Source organism: Triturus cristatus, chromosome 1_2 (assembly GCF_964204655.1).
Source record: "Triturus cristatus chromosome 1_2, aTriCri1.1, whole genome shotgun sequence".
NCBI classification, from domain to species: Eukaryota; Metazoa; Chordata; class Amphibia; order Caudata; family Salamandridae; genus Triturus; species Triturus cristatus.
This window is the reverse complement of record NC_140580.1, coordinates 787,793,137-787,811,753: the sequence shown is the minus strand read 5'-3', so window position 1 is coordinate 787,811,753 and position 18,617 is coordinate 787,793,137. Positions and strand designations below refer to the sequence as shown.

The following is an 18,617-nucleotide window of genomic DNA, read 5'->3' as shown; positions in this document are numbered from 1 at the left end:
AGATGTCTGTAGATCAGGAAGATATAGTAGACAAGGAGATATTTTCACTGGTAGGAAAAAATGCCATAATGGAAGTGGAAGAATGGGAAATGTGTTTTGTAAGCAATTTGTATTTGGTAAAGAAGAAGGACAAAGGTTGGCGTCCAGTGATAAATCTCAGAGGGCTGAACAAGTTCTTAGTGTATCGTCATTTCAAGATGGAAGGGATACATTGCCTGAGAGATTTATTGATGGACAAAGATTGGATGGTAAAGTTGAATCTCAAGGATGCATACTTTACAATTCCTATGGCAGAGGAAAGTCAAAAGTTGTTACAATTCAGATGGAAAGGAAGACATTACCAATTCAAATATTTGCCATTCGGTCTATCCTTAGCACCTTGGTGTTTCACGAAGGTGATGAGGGTAGTGGTGGCTTATTTTCGACAGAGAGGAATGAGGATGATTATTTATTTTGACGATATTTAGATATTGTCACAATGCCAAATAGAGTTCAAGAGAATTATGATGGAAAAGGTGAATTTGTTGGAGGAATTCGTTTTCATTCTGAACAGGGAGAAGTCTTGTATGGTTCCTTCACAAATGCAAGAGATTTTAGGATTTATGGTAGACACGAAGTTATGTCAATTGAGTCTGCTAGGGAAAAAGATGAAAATGATCAGGAAAGAAATTCATCGATGTTTAAAGAAGGATTTGGTTTCCTTAAGGGAGTTGGCAAGGATTATAGGGCTTTTGTCGTCTTCAGACCAAGCTATTTTTCCAGGTCCACTACATTATCGTGCACTCAGAGATTGAAAGAGAATGCTCTAAGTTATGGTTTGTGGTATGGAGACAAGATAGCTTGGGATGTGGAAGCAGGGAAGGAACTTTGTTGGTGGTTAGAAAACATGGAGGCATGGAATGGGAGAGCGATTTTTGGATTAATGCCGGATTATGTGACAGAGTCAGATGTGTGTATAACTGGCTGGATAGCACGTTTGGGAGAATTGGAAACAGGTGGTGCGTGGTCAAAGGAAGAGAGGTTGGAAAATATCAATTGTCTGGAATTAACAGCTGGGTTAAATGCCTTACAGAGTTTCAAGGAGAATATAAAAGGGCACTCAGTACTTATGAGAATGGACAATGTTTCTGCGGTTTCTTACATAAACAAGTTGGGAGGAGCGAAGTCCCGGAATTTAGCAGAGCTAGCAAAGGATTTTTGGAATATTTGTCTGGAGCACAAGGTGGGAGTGAAAGCAGAATATTTACCAGGGGAGTTGAATGTGAATGTGGATTGGAATTCAAGGAATTTGAAGGATTACAGTGATTGGAAGTTGGATGTGAGTTGTTTTTGCAGAATAAACCATTTGTGAGGTCCATTAGAGGTGGATCTCATTGCAAGTTGTTTAACGGCCCAATTGGAGGTGTATTACAGTTGGAGAGCAGATCCAAAGGCTAATGCAATAGATGCATTCCTGCAGAAGTGGCAAGGGAAGAAGGCCTATGAATTTCCCACCTTTCGCGATGATTCAGAGAGTTTTATTGAAGCTGAGACAGGAGAAGAGTCATTTGATTCTAGTGACTCCGTTTTGGGTGACTCAGGTGTGGTTCCCATCTGTAATGGAACTAGCTTGTGCAGAACCCTTGTTGATGCCTTGTTGATACCTGCTCAGAGACGCAGAGGAGAAGGAACATGCTTTAGTTTTGGGTGGGGTTTTGAACCTTCTTGCTTGGAAAGTGTCAGGAGATCCTTCGGAGTTGAAGGAATTTCGGAAGAGGCTGCAGAATTATTGGAAGATTTGTGGGCGCCAGGAACTAGGGCAAGATACAAAGGAATTTGGAGAGTTTGAGCTAGTTGGTGCTTGGCAAGGGGTCGGTATCCCGTGGAAGCTCCTGTAGTGGAAGTGGTAAACTTCTTAACAGAGAAGTTTCATGAAGGTTTGGAGTATAGGACAATTAATTGCTATAGGTCCACGATTTCTGCTGGGCATTCTCAATTAAATGGCAAGTCTATAGGGAGAGATGGAATGGTGTGTAGGATTCTGAAGAGTATGAGGATTAAAATACCACCTAAGGCTCATTATAGGGTCTTAAGGGACGTGAATATCATGTTTTCTATGTTTTTGCAGTAGCCGGTTAACAGGTATTTGGATATTAAAAGACTTAGTGAGAAGCTAGCTTGTTTGTTATTTCTGGTGTCATGTAAAAGGGGGACGGATGTGAAGACTTTAGAGATAGATAAGAAGATAGCGTGTCCGGATGGAGTATTTTTTGAGATTTTTAAGAGGACAAAGACTATGTCCACTTCGGTTTTTTATCCAATTTATGCGGAAGAAAAGAAGTTGTGTGTAGGTGATTGTATTCAGGAGTATGAAAACAGGGTTTTGGAAAATAGATGGGATGGTGATGACCAGCTTTTGATCTCTTATGTTAAACCTTTTCTTATGGTAAGCACTGCGACTATATCTTGATGGGTGAAAAATGTAATGAGTGAATGTGGAATAAATGTCAGAGTTTAAATCACATTCTTTGCGCGGTGTCATGGCAAGTTAGATGTATTGATCAGGAGCTAGTTTAGAGAAAATGTAAAAAACGGCAGATTGGTCTAATGCAGGCACTTTTGCAAAACATTATTTTAGGCCAATTAGGCATGTTTCAAACTTTGTTTTTAAAGGCTTCGAACATACATAATGGTAGCCTCCGGTCTTTTAATGAAATGGCGATTCACCAAACGTAGTGAAATGAGAATCAAGATTTGATTAAAGACACGGAGGCTACCATTATCCCTCACTCAGCCACCCTTTGGTTAGGAGTGGGGGGATAAGGTTACAAGTTGAACCTAATGTTTTTAATACTGTTTTATTGAATGGTGAAAAGAAATGCGTTAAGTTTAAATCTTTATGTTGATGTATTTTTGTTTTATTTCATGCAGAATAATGGGTGGCGTGTTTTAGGAGGACGTAGCTGACAAAGAAGTTTACTAGAAGTTTCAGTTTGCTGCATTAAAAGAGGAATAATGCTAAGAGGAAGGAATATTTATGGACTTTGGTGTTCCAGTTCTAGTGTTTTTACTGATGTGATGTCTTTGAAGGTGCTGCAGGAGTGGCAATAGAAGATGTTATGCATAATGTTACCCTCTGTGTCTTTAATGAAATCTTGATTCTCAATTCACTAAGTTTGGAGAATCACCATTCTCTGCTCATCTAGGAGTGAACATTCTAAGTGATTTTCAGTCTGTTTCTGTCCATGCAGATGCACAAAAACCAGCATTATGAAATACTGAGAAGAACAGCTTGATGCTGATGTTGTAGAAGTTGGTACAACTGAAATCGGAGTGTTTGCTGTGACTTGGATGGAGTGGTTAAAGCTCCCGCCAAGCCACAGCAAACTGCTGTTTCCTGGGGGTTGGCACACTGGGACATAGCAGGTGCCCGCCCTGGGGGGTGGTGGTCCCCAACGCCATACATGGCTCCAGGAGGGGGCTGCCGGGCCCCCCTCGTTTGATTTAGTCGGGCCTGCCCTGTGAAGGTGGTGGTCCCCAGGGCCGAGAACAGCCCGGGGGAGGGGCGCGCTCGCCCCTCCTCCCATTTTAGTAATACAATTTGGCCCCGGGGAGGTGGTGATCCCCGGAGGTTCCGTGAGCCCCCATTACACAGAAAGGAGCCCAGAGGAGGTGATGGTCCCTGGGGCATGTGGTGGGGTCCGCTAATTTCTTTTCAATTATCCCCGGGGAGGTGGCAGTCCCAGGACACAAGGAGCAGTGCCCCGTGCGCTCCCTTCCTATATCAATTTATTAAGCCCACATGCCCCCTGGACCTGACCCACCCAGGAGCTAAATAATTAAAAAGCACGGGACCCGCGCTTCTTTTTTTAAAGATTTTCATGGAAGCTGTGGCTCCAGTGCAGCTCCCGCTCAATTTTTTCTTTTTTTTTGCAGTGTCACCCCCCCTCCCCCCAAGAGGCCTAAGGGGTCAGAGTATTCCTACCCTGCCCCCTTCTCCTTTTTAGGTCTCGCCTGAGACAGCGCTTTAGCGCTGCCTCTGGCAAGACTTATAGTAAGCGAGTTTTGGAAGTGCAAACAGTGCTTTTCAGGCCGCCAACTACAGTGCATGTGCGCCGGGCACGCGCACCATTTGGCAGCCTGAAAAGCACTGCCTGATCACTTCCTTTGATGTCCTCAGTGAGCCGCGCGGCCACGGAGGACATCAAAGTGCACACCATTTGCACTGTGCCCGCCCCCACTCCCTCCTCGTAAACTTCAGTGCGCGCTTGTTTCACTGCCTCACAATCGTAACGCACATATCCTTAACGAAATACGTTTTGTGAACCCGTCCTTGTTCTACCCCTGTGGGCTGGACCATAAGCAGCTCCGGCGCGAGTGTTTATCTTTCTGACGGGATGTTTATATCTGCAAAAGCCATCATTTTCCCCCCTTGTTAAATGAATATGGGAAATATGAAGTCATGCCTTTAATCTGCAGCCAAACTTCCCAGCCCGTCAGGAAATTAGCAGAGCCTTCTGGGCACAGAACATGTGGCGAGGCGCTCGACGCCGCGTGTTGTCCGTCAGTTGCACGCCGGGCACAGAGCACCCACTTCACCTCGGTCATTAGCCGCGGCCCAAACGTGGGCAGTGCCAAAACTGTCAGATTGGCACAGCCTGGGAAAGTTTAAGCCTGGCCAGAGGTGACAGGTTTGGGCGTGTTCTGTGAATTCTTCGAGTCGCTCAGATTTCCGGAGCACATAACACATTGTGAATTACAAGACACAGCCAGCTGGCCGAGCGGGAGCCAGTCGGGTTCTAAACAGCATAAACTGGCATGTCATATTTACAGCCACTTTTACAGACAATAACCAGGTAAAAAGAATAACGCATTTTAAGATTAGACTGAGCGTGTGCTGGTCATCAAGGAAGAAGTTTGGAAGACACTCGGAGTATGAACTTCAAATGGTCAGTGTGAAACCAAAATGCCTTTTCAGGGTAGCAACAAAGTTTTCATAAGCTATTAAGCTCACACAAGAACAAGGGTACAAGCAAAGAGTGGCCTTCTACAGGATTACTTTCATCGCCCCTTTAGCAGCTCAGCAACCTGGCTTTGAGGTTCAGACTTTCCAGCCACCTTGGAATCCCAAAAGGCAGAAAGGCCAACTAGATGTATATATTTCTGCTATTTTGCTTGACCTTTAAATCTCTGTAAGAAAGAGGAGCGGCAAAGTCCTTCATGGAAAGCTCATTCGATTGCTCATTCTTTGCTTACTAGTAAACTGAGGCATTCAAATAAATGGGGTGTGCCTGTGCACACACACAGTAATGAACTACTTCATGAACAACACAGGGTGTATTGTGAATGAGTGTCAAAAATACCCCCCCCCCCCAAACCTGTATGGCCCAGACCCTAGTATCAAACGCATACCTTACAAACTGAGCATATCAGGTTCATGCCACCACCACTTCACAAGTCATGGGTTAAGGGGACCTTGAAATAAACTCACTCTGGAATTAGCTTCTGCATATACTTGACAATCCATCACATTTAAGGATAGCCTAATAACCCTACCCAGTCCATAAAAGGTGAGGTAACAAAGCAGCAGCCTTGTGTATACAGGGTCCTCTGCACCTAGATGGTGATACACTGCTCCAGCGTTCTTAACATATATTATCTATTGGAGCAATGAGTATGTGGTGAAGGTTCAGCCGCACTTTCTAATGAAAATGCATTTTTGGGATTGTAGATAACATGCGTTTATTAGTAAACGTGCTGTAAATAACGAGCTATTAGGCCTCATTTATATTTGCGGGCATGGCATACATATGTATGGTTTGCAGAAACTAAGCCAGAAAGAGTCAGAGGTTTGTGTGTATGGAAGCTGATGGTAAATGGAAGAGATCACTACCAACTGTGGCATAACAAGACCCACAAAGTCCAAGTACACCAGGGGAGTATTTTTAAAATTCAGTTGAAGCTATCTGAGTCATATCGCCACAGAACCTGAAAGAAAACCTAGAACCTCAATGGTTATTTTTCGAGGCTGCCCCAACATTTCCCTTCGTATGTGGATATCACCTTGTTCCTATGAGCATCGTCTTGCTGCAACAGCTTATTATACACACAATCACAGCTACTGAAATAGGACTAGGGCAAAAACATGAACAAATGACAGACACAGAAACAGTAGAATGTAAAGTAATGTTGGTTCTGTCAGGGACAGAATTACTTTAACACTTATTAAATAATAGACAGTGCAGAGAGAATTAATTGCTTCAAAACTTAATAGGAAAGAGAGAAAAAAATGAAATTCTGCCCAACAAAGTGGTGGGAGACAATGCAAGTCAGATGCAGAACGGTACAAGCTTAATGGCCGGTCCGTTGCGAACGCAGGAAAAATCTTCTGTAACAGTGCCCGACAATTCTGGCACCCGACCGCCAGGATCACCAAAAGTATACGGCTATCAAACTTGGACCGGTCTGCATCTGATTTGCTTACAGTCGCCCACCACATTGTTGGGCGGAATCTCAATTTATGCTTGTTGTGTTGGCCTTGCGCGGGTCCTTCCTAGTCATATTGAAGGTCTCGATTTACTTCTGACTTCGGGAGAAAATTATATATTGGATGCTCAGAACTTTGTCTTTAAGCTGTACTGTCTGCATGTGCGCTACGAATGAAACATGTGTTGGCAAGGGTGGCCCCAGATGCTCCTCACGCCTCCTTCCCGGGTGCTGAGTCAAGACTCCTATCTCCTTTCAAGGCTCGAGGACAAAAGGGAGGGACAGCGTGTGCAGCAGCAGCAGGGAAAGCTTCCCTCCCCCAGAGATTCCCGAGGGAAGCCTCAAGGCCTCCCAGACCCCAGCCCTCAGGACAAAGAACTCTCACTTGTCAAAAGGGCCTGTATGGGGTGCGGTGACATCAAACGGACAATACCAAGCGTGCGCGTTCATTCGCAGCACACGATCTCACCTCGCTCCAAGCCTTCACTAATGCGTTCCTATTTATGTAGCGCTTTCCACAGCTGAGGCGAGGCATAAGGCGCTTGCTTTAAAATAAAGTGCCATATTCACTAGAGATGGCAGCTGCCTCTCACGCCAGAGCATGTACCTTCTGTAAGTGCCTCTGACTGGAAAAAAAGTGCTCCACAGGAATACATGGTAGGGCACGGAACCCACCCTTTCCCTGAATACAAAATTGGGCTACGAAGCATATAATGCCGTTGGAGTCTCCATTATGCGAAATAAACACTTTTGTAGAAAGTCTACCCCGGAGTAAACAACGCCAAGTTCTGAAGGAAGACAACTTCTCACGGAAAAAATGTTTGAGAGTTTATTTTTTTGCAGTTTTCTTATATAGCGTGAACTCGACCCGAAGGTATCAGGGCGCTTTACATGAGCATCAGTTGTAGGACACATTCGTTTTTTTGGTACGGGGAGATTAATTGATTTACCCAGAATCACAGGATGTTTGCGCCGACACCAATCTCAAACCCAGTTCGCCAACTTCAAAGTCGCCCGCTCTAGCCATTAAGTCACATCCTCACGATTGGCAGGTCCAAAATGTTTAGCAAAAGACTTTAGCACTGACAGGTTTCACCTACCTCAACCGCTTACCCCTTCAACACAACTTCTCACACCCCTAGAGGTTACAACAGAAACCTAGAACTACAACAAGCATTTGCAATGCAATAGGTCTCGCATTTATACGAGTTTGAGCTATTGGCATTGTAAATGACAGTGCCTTTTATTTATGTTTTAAAAAACCAAACTTAAATAAAAAGCATTGTCATTTACAATGCCAATAGCTCAAACTCGTATAAATGCGAGACCTATTGCATTGCAAATGCTTGTTTTATATGTTTTTTGTGGTACTCCGCTGAAATAGAGACCCAAGTTGGCTGCCAACACTTCCTGGTTTGAAGGGTTGGCAACCAATCAGATTTGAGTACGGGTACTGTCGGATCACTCGGAGGATCCGTGTCTCTATATATACAAATTCGAATTTATTATAATAACTTCGCAACTACTGAACTTATTTACACCAAATAAGAGAAACGCACTTCTCTGGACCGGTATCTCAACCTTTCTGCCAAATGAGGTGTAATTCAGTTCGATGATTGGGGCTGTAGCTGTGTCTAAAGTCCCTAAGGAATTAACTTGGGGAAAACGCTTTTTGGGACACCCTTTTTCTCAGCTCTCACTTGACGGATCACCCCGAAACTACAAAGACAGCAGCTCAAGTGAGTGTCAAACTAGTTGTGAAAGTTTCGTGAAGTTATTGGCAAAACAAAAAATGCTTTGCCTATGGAAAGTAGGTCCTAAATATAACTACCTACTAGCGACCGCACATAGGTAATATATATATGTGTATATGTGTTTACACACACCGTCTCCGTTCAAGCCTCTGAAGAGAAGCATATGGAGCTTCGAAACGCGTCAGGCAATTCCATTACGGAGCGGCTTCTACAAGCGGATCCTTGTCCCTGCCTATCATAAATAAAGCTGCTGATCGAGTGCTACTCACCAGGTGGACAACCTTTGGAGCAGAATGTAATACGCGGCCGTCCTGCCACGGAGTGTGCACCACCCCGTAATGTTATGGGGGCCACCCGACATGGTAACTATAATGTCGGCAATGTGGGCCAGCAGCGGCAAACAGGATTGAGGACGAGTCCACTTGCAGGGTCCATACAGGACAAGATTTGTGTGCTATCCAGACCACATTTCCCACAATGCACAGTCTCATTCGAGCTTCCCATTGGTGGGTGTGCAATATGAAAATGGCGAAGTGGGTTCACAGTTTACACACACCGTCTCCGTTCAAGCCTCTGAAGAGAAGCATATGGAGCTTCGAAACGCGTCAGGCAATTCCATTACGGAGCGGCTTCTACAAGCGGATCCTTGTCCCTGCCTATCATAAATAAAGCTGCTGATCGAGTGCTACTCACCAGGTGGACAACCTTTGGAGTAGAATGTGTGTGTGTGTGTGTGTGTGTGTATATATATATATATATATATATATATGTGCGTGTGTGTGTGTGTGTGTGTAGATAAAAAATGGGGGGCTTTTGGAACCTCCACAAAAATGTGTGTGCCACTATCCCAGACATAAACCCCAGGAAACCAATACCCATATGCACCCAAAATCTAAGGTGTCATTAAGAAATACATGTATGTGTGTGTGTATATGTGTGTATATATATATATATATATATGTGCGTACGTGCCTCTTCTTTGTTGGAGCAGAATTGTTTTCTTTGATATATATATATATGTGTGTGTGTGTGTGTATATATGTATATGTAAATGTGTGTGTGTGTATATGTATGTGTATATATATATATATGTATTCAGTGAAAAAACCATAGGTTTCACACATGTTATAGTTAGCTGGACATTTTACTGATATAGTTGCCTGCACTAACTATAACGGGGGAATTTCAAAGGTTTTTTATCAGTAAAATGTCCAGCTAACTATAACATGTGTGAAACCTATGGTTTTTTCACTGAATTTGCAAGGTTTTTTAAATGCTAATTCCTAACTATAACGTGTGTGGAACCTATGGTTTTTTCAGTGAATTTGTACGTTTTTTTAAATGCTAAGTTACTTTACGCCATTCGTGGCGTGCGTGCCCACTTAACGCAGTTCGTTCCGTGCGCGCACGGCACCGTACGCATACGGTAAGCTTACCGTAAGCGCACCGTAAGCGCACCGTAAGCTGCCACAGATATATATATTGATTTAAATGCTATTTTCTCAGGAACTAATGAACAGATTTACACCAGACCTACAAAAGGCACTTCCTTGACCTGAGGACTACCTCTCTGCCAAATTTCAAGGAACTCTGTTCAGCCGTTCGGGCTGTAGCTGTGTCTAAAGGTCCTATGGAAAAATGCATGGGAAAAATGCGTTTTGGGACCCCCCTTTTTTCTCAGCCCCCGCTTGACGAATCCCCCCGAGACTTTCAGGGTAGGAGCGGAGCGTAGCGCCCCATTAGTTTTGAATATTTCGCGAGGATTCGTCGACCGGCGCCAAAGTTATTCCAAATAGAATGTTGCGGTTTTCCTATGGAAACAGGGTCCTAACTATAACTACCTACTGGCGACCGCCAGTAGGTAATATATATATATATATATATATATATATATATATATATATGAAAATTTCGCGAGGATTCGTCAACCGGTGCCAAAGTTATTCCAAATACAATGTTGCGGATTTCCTATGGAAACATGGTCCTAACTATAACTATCTACTGGCGACCGCCACGGCCTTGATGTGATCAAGGCCGTGGCAACGCGGCCGAAACGCGTCATGCCATTAGACATGGAATAAACTATCTTGCACTTTACGTTCAAGGCGTGCTGTGGTCTGTACCCGTTTCCAAGATTTGTTGGATTGTTGGGGAACCTGCTTTCTACATATATATATATATATATATATATATATATACCTTTTTTTTTCCAAGAAGTCGTTATCCCAAGCTCCAGAATAACTCCCAGCGGCACACCAGAGGACGAGTTCAATAAAGATTTATTGCCTCAAAAACAGAACAGTTTTAATGGAAGATCCAATCAGTTAAGGACAGTTATGAAAAAGCACTGGGGACTCCTAGAGATGGATCCCATTATTGGGCAACATGTGGGGAAAGCTCCAGCGATAACTTATAGGAAATCTCAATCACTCCGATATTGCTTGGTCCATAGTTACCAGCAAATACCCACCACCCCCACATGGCTGGGAACGGCAAAGGGCTTCAGAAAATGCAATTCCTGCAAGGCTTGTAGGAATAGTGCAAATAGAGACAGCTACTTCACTGGGCAGGGCAGGAAAAAGGAAAAAGGAAGAAGAAAAAAGTAATCAACAAATTAATTACATGCACCAGTGAGTTCAGCGTCTATATCCTAGAATGCCCCTGCGGTTTACAATACGTAGGAAGCACGAAACTACAACTTAAAATGCGTGTGCTACAACACATGAGGGCAGTAACCAATGCTGATCTGAATTACCCTGTCGCGAGACATTTTCAAGAAAAACATCAAGGTAATTCAGATCTTCTCAAATTTTTCGGCATAGATAGGATTCTGTCTCACCCCAGAGGTGGAGACCGGGAGAAACTCCTACGTATCATGGAATCTAAATACATTATAGATCTGAATACGAAAATCCCATATGGCATGAATTATGGAGAAGAATTGGCGACCCACATAGGTCATAGATAATAACATCTTGTGCCTCCAATCTTTCTCTCCTCTCCTGTATGTGTGAGCAGCTTTTGCTGTTCCAATTCACTTGATTGCACTTTTAATGCAGGGTGTCTTTGATAGTGACCGTACCGAAGGGCAGGCTCTGACAGGTCTAATAGTAGTGACCAAGATCCCATGCTCTATGCACCATGAAGAGTGTAGAAAGTCTGAATGCCGTCATTTCTGGCTATTCGGCTTAATCCGCGGTCACTCTTCTTTCCACCCTTCAATGTTGTTTATTTTAAAATTTACCACACACTTCTCACTCCACGATTCACATATTGTAGCATCACTGTAAATACTCTCATCACGAACAAATGTACACCTTTGCCCTTTACAGAGAAACAATTAAGCTCATTTGAAAGGCAGTAGAGCTCAGTACAAGTGGATGCGCCTTGAGATAGTACATTACTGGGAATAAGGTTAATTTGATTAGGGCATATCACCCATGGTGCATCGGTCCACTTATTCATGTTTGAATAATATATTTTCTGCAGAACCTGCCTTGCATGAAATGTTAACATGCTTCCTCTATTGAATCTATATGTTGTAGGCCCATTTTATGTGGTGAACATTTGTATAAGTTCAATTATCTTTTTGCACGTTATGCGCAGGGTACATTACCCTTTAAGTTTAGGACATTAATATAATATTTTGCTTCCTTAGGATCTAGGCAATTAGGATGCATCATTTCGAATTAAAGTGATGTCGCTTTAACATTACTCAGACGATATAATAGGTACATTACCATTTAGTGATTTTGGATTTGATTATAATGAATTTATTCATGGTAACATTAACAGATATCGATAATAAGTGTGAGATGGTTGCAAGCAAAAATTCTGCATATTAGTTTTGCGACCGCCAGCAGAATAGGATTGATTAGCTGTCTGCTCTCCAGTATAAATTCTGTTACGAATTGTGTTAATTCAAGGGTAACTTTGTTATTGCGAAACTTATTGTTGCATCAGCATACAGCCTAGATTTTTTATAGAACGCATATTCTCCTTTTTTCTTAAATTGAAAAATCTTGTGCAATATAACTGTCAGTCTGTTTTCCTATAACGCTCTTACTGGGAAGTATTGTTTCTCTGTTCATAAACTGTAACCCCTATTTCTACGGGGAATTGGGCACAGGTCAAATTGCTTGACAAAGGCTTCGCCGAAACGCGTCGTACTGTTCTGTTTTTGAGGCAATAAATCTTTATTGAACTCGTCCTCTGGTGTGCCGCTGGGAGTTATTCTGGAGCTTGGGATAACGACTTCTTGGAAAATAAACATAGCGGGACTGTGCCCGCTGCTGGCACCGGCGTCGTTAGGAGGGTGAGCGGCTCTTCACAGTGACCTTCGAAAAAAAAATATATATATATATATATATATATATATATGTATATATATATATATATATATATATATATATAATGGAGGATAGAGGGCCTTTGAGTAATATCTGTTATGTACTTCTTATGTACGTCTGTGTGAGTGCGCCATTCACGCTCGGGATCCATGTGTGACCGCTTGCTTCATGGGGTAATGGTTCAGGCCACATCAGTCCTTCATTCTCTTGCTATGTGAATGACTCAATTTTTTAGTCACTTGTGTACATCCATCTGAGAATGATTACAATTCATGTCGGTGCTGGTTGGTCAGTTTCTTAGTCTTCATTTTTCTCTTTTTATAGTTCCCTTTTCATTTGTTTGCTTCTCTTTATTTTGATGTTTTTTAAATGGATACCACAGCTTTCCAGGCAGTACTAATGGGTTTCCTTGATTGCAACTCATTTAATCTTCATTGCTTTGCATCCCAGGTGATCTTTTCCTCTAAACCAGGAGACCATTATGGAATGCTTTTGCCCATAGTGGATCATTGTTTTACCTTTCCAACATGGCCAATAGGTTTGTTCTACATGTGGCTGCCATGCTGGAACTTTAAAACACTAGACTATTTACTATACCTCTGCAAGTTGGACACCCGCTGCTATGTTTAGTTTTGTTCTTTGCAAGCATGTGCCCACCCTGTTCATACAGTTGCATGTTTTCTTTATTCGACTTGTGTTCCTTTTATCTCACAACTTTTGTTGAGTTTGTGTGTGTTTTTATTGTGGTTGTGTCAGAGGTTGAATGCAGCAATGAGTTAGTGGGCACAAAATGAATGTATGCATGTCATGCCAGACCTATTGGCATTGTTAATGTTTCTTGTTAATGTTGTAGTTTAACGAGGGTGGAAAAATAAGCGTGTTTTGTGCCATTAGCATCATGTTAGTGGTAGTGTCCTTGTTATCTGAAAAAATGCTATATTAAGCAGTGCACCCATGCTTAGTCGATAGTTAAAATCATGATTGCAATTCCCAGAGCAAATCCTATCTGGGGGCATGACGTTCTATGTTGGAAACATGGTTTTTGGTGTACCAGGGTTTTAGAAAAGGTTCAGCAGCAAATCTAAATCAATTCTACAAATCTTTTATTTCATCCATTTACTTGATTTACTGTCACAATTCAAATGATGCATTGCGGGGCTCCATGAAACGGATTGAACAAGAATTAATGCACTTAGAGCGACAGTATAAAAATACGACAGAGAGTGCTACACTGGCTTCAATATGTTAAAAAATTACTGAATATAATGAATTGGCGGACCAGGAAGTGAGGTACATGTCGAGACGCTGGAAGGCCAGATACTATGGAAGGGTGTCAGACCGGGATGAGCCTTAGCCACTAAGATCACGGAACCATGGGTGAAAAATTGTACGGTGCAGTCAATTACAGAGGGCGATACTGTTCATTGTGATGCAGCAGGTATTCTTGCATCGTTTGTGTAACACTACAAAACGATGTATAGCAGTAGAAAAACTGCTGACAATGACGATGTAGCACACTACTTAGAAGATTTTGTGTTGGTTTGGTTATCGAAAAGGCAGCAAGACTTTCTGATGCACCCGCTGACGGTAGATGAAATAAACAAGGCTATTACTGCTCTGCCTAATGGTAAGGCTACAGGCACAGATGGACTCCCAGCGGAGTTTTATAAAAAATATATTGATATCTTAGTGCCGCATATTCAAGCTATGTTTGACAAAGCTTATGACCGCAACGGCTTCCGGACACGTTACGCGAGGCCTTAATTATAGCATTATTGAAGCCAGGGAAAGCGCCTGATAAATGTGAATCTTACAGGCCGTTGTCACTAATGAAGACTGATGTTAAGATCTTAGCGAAAGTACTGGCAACCAGGTTAAAATTATCAATACCCGTCATGGTGTTGCCAGATCAATCGGGGTTTATCCCCACCCACTCCACGGTGCATAATTTACGGACACTGTTCGCAGTAATGCATCACCTAGAACCTACGCTACCTGCAGCCGCGGTCCTACTAGACGCCGCAAAGGCGTTTGATTCTATTGCTTGGCGTTACATGTTCGCAGTGTTACATCGTATGGGAGTGCCGTATAGCTACACCAACTGGATCAAGTTATTATATACGGATCCGGTGGGCCGTGTGCATATTAATGGGCAGACATCTGAAGCGCTACATGATCTGTTGCGGTACGAGGCAGGGTTGCCCTCTATCGCCTTTGATTTATGCGGTAGTGTTAGAGCCACTGGCCTGTATATTGAGGCAGAGGCATGCAAAGGCAGCACTGCGTTTCCTCCAGCGTCCTTTAGCGATATCCATGTATGCAGACGACATGGTTTTGTATGTACGGGAACCGGCGGTGTACCTGGAACAACGCATTAGGGGATATATTCGAATGGTATTCGGGGCTAGCAATCATTTGGAATAAATCAGTTGTGATATCTCTGACAGAGGGCACAACACAAATTGAACTAGGGTACCCATTAGAATGGAGTTCAGACCCAGTTAAATACTTGGGTGTCTGGATACCTAAAGACCCACAGGTCATCATTCGCACAAATTATGGTACAGCAATATCCCGACTTGAGGAGCAGGTATCCCGAGGGATCCGTTTACCACTAACGTTTGCAGACAGGGTGGCCCTGATTAAAATGGTGGTTCTGCCGAAGTTTTTATATCTGTTTGTTACTGTTCCCATTCCTTTGACGCAACATTTTTTTAATACGCTACGCGCCTTACTGATCACGCTAGTCTGGGGCCGCACAAAACTGAGGGTCAAATGGGAGACACTGACGCTACCGTATGAGATGGGTGGGTTCACAGTACCTGATATGCAGTTGTATTATCTGTGTGCACAGGCACAAAATGCCTTCTATTGGCAAAACGCACTGCCGTTCACACCACATGTTGCAGTAGAAGCGGGGGCGGTACATCCAATCCCACTCAAAGCGATGATTGTTAACAAGACTTCTGTCTTCGAAAGGGATGAGGTGGACACGGTGCAATGTACATCTCGCGCCTGGTGTGAACTGAGGAGGCGCGCTCAGAGACTCCCACTGTATGCACCGGCGATGCCCCTGGTTCACCATATGGCGATCTCTGTTACTGATGAAGCGGGATCCCTCAAAGCTATGCACAGTGCAGGGGTACATACAATGGGTAATATCTATCCTAATGAGAAGTTTATTGATCTACAGGACTTCGTGGGGGACAGGGAGGGTTCTGTCATGTTGACATTTATCTATAGGAGGCTGAGAGTTGCGGTGCGGAAGCTATATCCCTGTTTCCCTGATGAACTACCGGCTCTGGGGGCTCTACAACTTATATATACTACACAAACTCGGACTAAATTAATTTCTCGCTTGTATGCAGCCTCCCAGTTAGATGAGGCGGTTATTGGTGAGGGCCCCATTGGCAAATGGAATGCTATCCTGCCCCAACCGCTGACAGAGGAGGAGTGGGAAGTGTGTTGTAAATTAACTGCCCAATTTGCTGCTAACGGGAATCTGAAGCTTATACACTACAAGTATGTCCACCAAATGTACTATACACCAGCACAACTCTATAAATACGGTCTGAGGGACTCGCACTTCTGCAGGAGGTGTGGTGCTGATAATGCAGATTTTCAACATTTGGCACGGTCCTGTCCAAAAGTGGCTGATTTCTGGGGGAAAGTCACAGTAACTTTAACATAAATGGTTGGTGAAACAATAGAATGTACTATGAAAGTTTGCCTGTTAGGAAATGTACTGAATCTTAAGACTATCAATCGAAAGCTGGTGGCAATAGCGTTACAGCTAGCAAAACGCAGTGTCTCACTTCACTGGCATGGTAGACCTGCACCCAAACCAATACACTGGTTGGAGGATATAGCCTACTGTCGCGATCAACTTACCTGCTATGCGGAAGAGCTGTGTAGTGGCCTGCTCTGCCTCGCGCTGCTAGAGCGCGAGGCGTACGTTCAGCGTCTCGCGCTGCTCGCGATGACGCGGTGTTTGTGACAGTTATGACAGTTGGGATTATTATTATTGTGAAGCCACAGGCAAGCTGCGTGCCCGTGGGAGTTCGTGGAATAAAGTCTTGCCGTTTTCCACTCTCGACTCCGTCTGATTACTACAAGACTAAGTGGCGACGAGTACGACTCCCACAGAACCCACAGGAGAATCTGGTCCAGGTACCTGATGAGTCGGACGCCCTGCGCACCCCTCACGAAACGGTCGGTGTTGGTCCACTGCCTCAGCCTTGCACGGAGATGTGACCGTCTGTCTCCTGATGTCTCCGTGTGATTGATTTGAACAGCCTGAGGTGAGGAAACGTATGACGTGCTTCAATGCCACGTGACGTTTGGGGCCAATTCACTGCATATATGTTGTCCAACACTACTGACTAATGACATTCTGTACGAAAATAATGTACATTTTGTTTGCTTTTTGTAAAGTCTCTGTTCCAATATCATTCTGTAATTACATGATGCTCTGTCAACTTGCTGCTATGTATTCTGTACAAATGTGAACATGATGTTCTGTTTTTCATGATGGCTAACTTATGAAAATCATAAATAAAATTAAAAAAATAAACAATTCAAATTATGAACAGTATTTGCACTTCTTGTGCTTTCACAAGGCTCTTGTTGTGAATTTCTTAAATGTGTTATATATTTTGATGAACTTGTACGCTCAACCTTTTCTTTGTAGCCATTGTTAACCTATATACAACTCACATGTGATCTGGCTTTTTTCAAATACGAGAGAAAGTCAAGGTGTCAGTTTCTTTTTTGATTAATTCTTACTTTGTTAGTAAGCTGCAATTCTGGAGACCTATGTTAAAGTCTCTTGCGCGTATGGGCATTGTGATTGCATAGTCCGCTTTTAGAACTGATGTCCTGTTTGACTTTGCCCCTATCATTGTACAGATGCTGCTTAAGGCTATGTGGAAAGTTTGCCTCTCAGCAGAGGCACAGAAGGCATTAAAAGAAAAATACTACACTTCTCTGTTTCGGATGCAGTGAAATAGCCATCACGTTTTTGACCTCTGGAACAGAGTTTGTCATTTTAAAGCAAATTGTTTAGCTTCTTGGCATAATACAGAGATTGTGTACCTAAATCTCAAACCAGGTTCTATATTTCACGAAGTGTTTTGTTGTTATTATTTTCAGAGTCTCTGGAGTACTTGTTTGTTCTCCGCCAGAAGTGGCTGCTGATATAGTGATCGATGCTTTAAGAGCCGGTAAGGCATATCGATGCACAAAAGATAAGTGTATTTATAACACTCCACGTCCCCCTTTTCCACTGAGGGTAGCTTTATTTCATTTGCTGGCTTATTACATTGCAAATTACAAACCCAGAAAATCCTAAAAATCTGCATACGCCCAATGAATATGTTGATTATTTTTTTTAAACTAGCAACAATCCACCATATTTTCTAAAAATTCCTATAAAGTTTATATGAAAAACTATCTCTGGGATCGTGCATTTAAGCAATGTGGTTCTTGATCAGCTCAAGTCTTTTAAATCTCATTTCGTGAAGAACAATTTTATCTCGCCAGCTGTCCTAGTTCTGTTTATACTTCATTAGTAAGGTTGTCCAACTTATAAGTTTCAGACCGATTATAAAGTTGTGGATATATACAGATTTGCTTTCTATTGCTAACGTTTGTTTTCTGGAACTTAACATTCTTTGGATGTGAGAGGCACTGAGCGGAAAACGCCTGTGTGCACACTCGTGTTGTTTCAGACTTGATATTTAAAATGTACTTTAATTGTAGTCCTAGACCATCCACTCTGTGCCCAGGTCAGTATTGGGTTTAAGCTTCCAAAAAGCTTAGCTTATAGAGCCATAACTCCAGATGTCCAGATTCCCAATAAGAAGGCAGCTGGATTGCTGAGAAGCTGCACAATCAAGGGTCATGAGCAGAACAGAAACACAAAGGTCCTGTATCTAGGAGTAATTGGATGATTAATCCTCTTGCTAACCAGGGGGATTCACTGACTTCTTGCAGGGCTTGATGAAATGTTCTAGGGAACCATCCTGGTTGGAGGACACTGAGCTGCTAG

General features: G+C 43.0%; 1 protein-coding gene across 1 annotated transcript in view; it reads left to right on the top strand.

Annotated features, from left to right (window-relative positions):
- Window positions 1-18,617, top strand: part of LOC146868040 (uncharacterized) — a 155,858-nt gene that overhangs the window by 66,850 nt on the left and 70,391 nt on the right. Inside the window, exon 4 of the mRNA XM_085608853.1 lies at window positions 17,720-17,790. Coding sequence (XP_085464979.1) covers window positions 17,720-17,790 — 71 coding nt within the window. The remainder of the gene's footprint in view (window positions 1-17,719; window positions 17,791-18,617) is intronic.